This window comes from Lycium ferocissimum, unplaced genomic scaffold (assembly GCF_029784015.1).
Source record: "Lycium ferocissimum isolate CSIRO_LF1 unplaced genomic scaffold, AGI_CSIRO_Lferr_CH_V1 ctg19687, whole genome shotgun sequence".
In the NCBI taxonomy this organism is placed as follows: Eukaryota; Viridiplantae; Streptophyta; class Magnoliopsida; order Solanales; family Solanaceae; genus Lycium; species Lycium ferocissimum.
In genome coordinates, this window is record NW_026718581.1 from 17,880 (window position 1) to 24,437 (window position 6,558).

Genomic DNA, 6,558 nt, shown 5'->3' on the forward strand with positions numbered 1-6,558 from the left:
AATCCAAATTTCTTGTGGATTTAAATTTAATAAAATATCATTGTCCACAAATGCCCCCTACTTCAAGACTTGTCACAATATAAACTCATTGGATTTCCCGGAGACTAGTTTTGAAGTACCGGTGGAGTACCAAAATTGACCTCGGTCAATTTAAAACTTTGGATACCTTGTGTGAACAATCGTATTTGAGTTCAATTGTATATCATTTCCACTTTTTGTGCAATGGAGAAAAAAGTAGAGTTGACATGCACGTTGCTTTGTCATTATATCCACACAGGAGCACACGAATTTGCCAATTGTTTTCTTTTTCTTATTGTTGCCATGCAAAATAATATCCGAACAATAAATATTGCTTTTATCCCTATTTTTCAAAAGTGGAAGATACTGCACGGGCTAATTGGAAATTCTTTTCCAAATCAAACAAGGATTTGCATAGTGCCGCCACCGTAAATCGTATATGTCCTTGGTCCGAAAGTTTCTCCAATAACTTAAGAGTCCTATTAGGATTCAAGTTCCATGTTTTATTCGGATTTGGACAGCCCACACACCGCTTTTTTTCACCCTATAAATAGGGGTCAAGTCCATAATATTCTCACATTATTTTCTTGGAGGAGCAAACGTCTCCAACGTTCTTGATGAGTATTCTTCAAGCATTTTTTTTTTTTTTTTTTGTAGGTCCAACACAAAAAGTTCATGAGAGATCAGCTTAAAGTGAGAGAGAATAATATTACCTTCGACATCTTAAGCATTCCGACATTTTTATCTTTTTATCAAAATATGCATGAAGCAATCGGCTTTTTTTAATATTACCTCCGACATCTTAACCGATAAAAAAGCCTTTTATTCATGAGAATCGGCTTAGGATGCGAGAGAATAATATTACCTCCGACATCTTAAGACCGACACGCGGTAGCCTTTTAATTGATATATCCATGAAACCGTCGGCTTAGAGTGCGAGAGATTAACATTGCCTCCGACACCTTGAGACTGACAAATAAAGATCCTTTTGACGACGTATGCAAGAAGCAATCAGCTTAGAGTGCGAGAGATTAATATTACCTCCGACACTTTGAGACTGACAAGTAAAGACCCTTTTGATGTCGTATCCAAGAAGCAATCAGCTTAGAGTGCGAGAGATTAATATTACCTCCGACACTTTGAGACTGACAAGTAAAGACCCTTTTGATGACGTATCCAAGAAACAATCAGCTTAGAGTGCGAGAGATTAATATTACCTCCGACACTTTGAGACTGACAACTTGCGCTCCTTTTAACAATACATTCACAAAACAATCGGCTTAGGGTGCGAGAGATTAACATTGCCTCCGACACCTTAAGACTGATAAGTCCCGTTTACATAAATTCAATCAACTTCAACCTTGTGATTAACCAAGCTTCTTTTGTTCATGCAGTTTGAAGAGATGGTTCACTTCAGAGATTATACGTCTCCGTCCTCCAAAAACAAGTATCTCATTATTGAAGCTGAAAATGGCGAAATCTTAACCAAGTTGCTGACTCATATTCCACTGGTTGGTTGGTACGGTCCGTGGCCATCTTTGAGGAATTCTCTCCATATGCTAAATTGGACTTCAGAACACAACCAAGGCTCTAATCGATCGTCAACAATGTGGTCCCTTCAGAATCCTAACCATCGCAAGTCAAACGTTGCGGGCACCCTTCCTTGTTTAGGACGTCGAATACTTCAAGGACAAGTACATTGGGGATCAGGAACCATGGAAATTGACCGTGAATATCATCATACACCAGGATATTGGGAATGGGCTGAAGACGTGCTTGGTAGAAGTCAACAAACTTTGAAGACAACGAGAATATATGATGCTATTTATGCTTCTTTGTTCACCTATGATCGCAATTCAAACATATTGCAAGCATTCTTTGAAGCCTGGTGTCCAACGACAAATACATTGCTTACATCCATTGGAGAGCTATCAATATCCCTCTGGGATTTACACGTCATTGGAGGTCTACCCATTGGTGGTTCCCCTTACGAAGAAATAGTGCCCGAAGCTAAGGAGCTTATAGGTACTAATGAGAATAACGAAAGGTTCGTTCCCCAAACATGTGAGCACCTATTCGTAGCCTTTCAACATCTTCAAGAAGGTGAGATTCATAATCCAAGGGTGCCCTTGAGCAAGTGGATAAAGTTTTGGTGCAAAAGAACTTTGAAATACGAGCCTGCTCCACCACGGAAGGAGAAAAAGTCTGCTCGCTTGAAGTCAACATATAATCCAACTGGAGCTATACCTGGAGCAGCCGAGTGGTCAAGTGCAGATGAAGTAATGTTTTCCAAACTTGGAGTAGATCATGAACAAAGGGATGATACATATTTAGCATCATTCTTATCATGTTGGTTGTGCGCCTTTGTATTTCCCTCTAAAGATGGTGACTTCATTCGACCGGGGACTTTTAGAATGGCGGCCATGATGGCAAATAAACGAGTAATTAGTCTTGCAGTCCAAGTCTTATCAAACATTTACAATGGTTTAGCGAAGATTTCCAAGTCATCGCAACTTGAGCATATTAAAGTATCATTTCCCATTCATTATTTATATGGTTGGCTTGCTCACTACTTCAAGACGCATTTTGCACTTCCTAACGGACCATCAGTTCCGTTAATGGTAGTATATTCTGGAGAAGGTGCTGCAAGATATTTTGATGGGGAGCATGCAAGAAAACGCGTTCATCGAGGAGATAGCGTTGCTTGGACTTCTACTATGCCAAATAGGTCCCGTCTTCATTATTTTGTGGACAATGGCAAGGAACCAGAGTTGGAGGTGAGTTACTTTATGAGCCTTCGTTTTAATTACCTTCCTTTGAGGAGTGAGGACTCCTACATCTTCGAGCCATATAGTCCGCACCGATTCAGCCGTCAGTTTGGGTTTTATCAAGACACTCCTGGCGTCTTGGAAAGTGATATTCGCAAGTGCCTCATTAGCTGAAGGACTTAGATTCTCTCGAATTTGTGTGTCCCAAAAATCCATGTCGAAGGCAACTTTCCCTAATACTACGTCTAATGTGAGGAAGCTCTCTTCGTCCGAGTATAAATCCTGGTGGGCAAAAGTGCATGGGAAATATCTCGAAGACAACTTGCAATCGTTGGTGGCTGCTGTTGGCCCTATTACAGACATTCTTCAAGAGCATAATGAAGAGGTCTTCGCTGATAAATCTCTTGCTTTAAAGTCTAAAGCAGTTTTGCCACACAAAAACAAAGGACCTCCATGTACAGACGTTCAAAAAGAGAAGATGCTTCCTCAGGCTTATCAAGCTTCTAAAAAGCGACCACCACAAGACGAAAGTGATAGAAGTCATGGGGATCGTTGTCCGAAGAGATTCAGACCACCCGTAGATGAGCCAAGAGACACTACTTCGCATGCGGTAGAGATTCATGACAGCGATAGCAGTTCTTCAAGGACTTTGACAGCTACTAAAGAGGTAATGATTTAAATTTCCCTGTTGTTCTGTGATACTTGAACGAGTTTACTGATTGTTTATTATTTCTATGCAGCCAAGCAGCGTCAATATTTTGGTGGCTTCTCACCAAAGCAAGCCTCAAGATAGCAGTGAATCTGTAGCAGGGCCAGACTCATGGGGATCACTTCCAACATCTAAATCAGAGCGAGAGGCCACTTCTATTTCTCATGGGAGGTCTAAACCAAATTTGGGACTCAGTTCTCGCAAACCACCAGCAACAACTATGTCCATTTTTTATGGAAGAAAGGTTGTGATGACTCTTCGAAAGAATTTCATTTTGGAGGCCTGGACTAAGATCCAAGCTAAATTCTCCAACCTTTCTGTGGATTGTGCATCTTCTCTTGAAGATGAGGTAAAAGTGATCCTCGAGGAGATGGATGGAAAGGACTTGGATATTTCCCCTTTGAAGAAACTATTGGATTCTTTCTTTGAGCTTTCCACTTCCTATGACCAAGCACGATCAGCTCTTGTTGATAAGGCGCGTAGAAGTGAAAAATCGAGTCATTTGTAAGAGCCAAGGAACATCTTGATCTTGTCTTAACCGAAAAAGATGAGAAGGCCAAAAAGCTATCTGCTACTCGTCGATCTCTTAAGGCGGCGAAGAAGAAAGTGAAGGAGTTACGAGCCCTCCGAAACGCCACAGAGAAGGATGTTGAGGAGTTCAAATCTAAAGTCTCAACTGCTGAAGATGAATACCGTAGATGTGCTGATATCTCCCAGGCAACTGCAAATAATTCGGCCGACGTAGAAGAGAAGAGGCGATACTTAGAGGCTAACCTTCAAGACTTAGTCAATTATAAGTTCTGTCTAGATTAGCTTGCAGGAAACATTTTTTTTTTTTTTTTTTTTTGCTCTCCTTTTGCTTTCTTGCATTTGATTAGTTGATGTTCTTGACAGTAATAAAAGCTTCTCGCATTTTGCTTTTTACTGCAATTCTCGTTGATATCTTTTTTGTGCTTCAACATCAAGGATCATTTACTCGTTTCGTTGCACATTGCCGCTGTGTTAGGCTTTGCTTTATCTTAAATGTTGTTGTTCATGTCTCGAAGTTCTTGCGGGCGGCTTTACATGCTGAAACGCCGATAGTTTCAGATTCGCGCAGTTTCGCCAAAAAAATTCATATCTCGATGTAGGAGCGTTGAAATCACGAGCCGCCAAATTCTCAAGAAACTAGACTTAGGAATCTAACATGTATCCAAAAATCAAAGCTAACAAACATCTGAATCATCCCAGATAAATTCAGGAAATTGGCTTTACATGCTGAAACGCCGATATTTTTCAGATTCGAGCAGTTTCGCCAAAAAATTCATATCTCGATGTAGGAGCGTCAAAATCACGAGCCGCAAAATTCTCAGGAAACTAGACTCATAAATCTAACATTTATCCAAAAATCAAAGTCAACAACCATCTAAATCATCCCAGATAAATTCAGAAAGTTGGCTTGACATGCTGAAACACCGATATTTTTCAGATTCGAGCAGTTTCGCCAAAAAAATTCATATCTCGATGTAGGAGCATCAAAATCATGAGCCGCAAAATTCTCAGGAAACTAGACTCATAAATATAACATGTATCCAAAAATCAAAGTCAACAACCATCTGAATCATCCCAGATAAATTCAGAAAGTTGGCTTTATATGCTGAAACACCGATATTTTTCAGATTCGAGCAGTGTCGCCAAAAAATTCATATCTCGATGTAGGAGCATCAAAATCATGAGCCGCCAAATTCTCAGGAAACTAGACTTACTAATCTAATATGTATCCAAAAATCAAAATCAAAAGTCTGGATCAAGATCCACCTTAGATTTGTTTTGTATTTCAACTTGAAAACTTGGCGGATTTGAAAAATTGAACTTGAAGGTTTGCTAGATTTTAAGACTTCAACTTGCGATGGCCAAATTTCAAGAAACTAGACTTGGACTAACATGTATCCAAAAATTTAGAACATCCACCTTAGAGTTTTCATTCCAACTCACTTCGGATTTGAGAATTGAACTTCAATTTGGAGATTTTAAGAAACTTCCATTTATATGGATTTAACCATGCTAAGAGATTACAATCATTCCCCCCATGGAGATTTGAACCATCGGTATTCGGTGAAGGTCCAAATTTTAACGAAAGGATGCTTGTATATATGATCTACATGCCTTGTTAGCGGAACTTCATTTCCATCATACTTCACTTGAACAACGCATAGAGGGATGTACTTTTTTTTTTTAACTCATGCGACTGAACTTAGAATAAAACTCCAAGCGCCTACGTACCTCGGTGAAGAGGATCAAGTCATACCGTAGTTCAGAAAAATGATTTTTTTTTTGCGACTGAACCTAGAATAAAACTCTAAGCGCCTACGTACCTCGGTGAAGAGGATCAAGTCATACCATAGTTCAGAGAAGTGAGTTTTTTTTTTGTTTTTTTTTGTGTGTCCTAACTTTTGCCTAGGCCGCCTCTCACGAGGTTTTCAACCTAGCGGACTGATTTTTTTTTTTGGGTGCCGTGCACAGTTTATACTCTTGCGGGCCAGGAGTAACATGCAGTTTATGCTCGTACGTCAAGGAGTGTCATCTTGCCTCAAGGATAGTACTTCTTCAAGAACTTTGCGTTAATAGGACCGATCCTCATGCCATCCGCATCAACAAGCTTGTAAGCGCCACTCGAATATGCTTCTTGTATGACATATGGTCCATCCCATTTTGAGGTGAATTTGCCCCCAGACTTATGGGAAACGATGATGGGTCTTCTTACTGCAAGGACTTGATCTCCCACTTGGAAGGACCTCAAGCGAACCTTTTTGTTGAAGGCACGAGATAGACGGGCTTGATAACATTCAAGATTTTGTTGAGCCTCCAGCCTTTTCTCATCAAGTGCTTCTAACTCTGCAAGACGCAATCGAGCATTTTCCTCTTTGGTGAGCCCTTCTTGAATAGCAAGTCGTAAAGAAGGTATTTGGCGCTCAAGTGGTAGGACTGCTTCAACTCCATAAGCAAGCGAGTATGGGGTTGCTTGCGTTGGTGTGCGGTAAGTCGTCCTATATGCCCACAAAGCTTCTTCCATTCGTTCATGCC

General features: G+C 40.3%; 1 protein-coding gene across 1 annotated transcript; it reads left to right on the plus strand.

Moving 5' to 3' along the window:
* The first annotated feature begins 1,564 nt into the window (after positions 1-1,564).
* On the plus strand, positions 1,565-4,003 carry LOC132042997 (uncharacterized). Its single transcript, XM_059433495.1, has 2 exons — positions 1,565-3,453; positions 3,527-4,003. Exons 1-2 carry the CDS (start codon positions 3,001-3,003, stop codon positions 4,001-4,003), a joined length of 930 nt encoding a protein of 309 aa, XP_059289478.1. The 5' UTR covers positions 1,565-3,000.
* Positions 4,004-6,558: the final 2,555 nt, after the last annotated feature.

What these genes read in the sequence shown, in the direction of transcription:
- LOC132042997 (XM_059433495.1), top strand. Translation starts at nt 3,001, where the DNA reads ATGTCGAAGGCAACTTTCCCTAATACTACGTCTAATGTGAGGAAGCTC. An exon ending in CTTTGACAGCTACTAAAGAG is followed by an intron (nt 3,454 to 3,526) that starts GTAATGATTTAA and finishes ATTTCTATGCAG; the next exon opens with CCAAGCAGCGTCAATATTTT.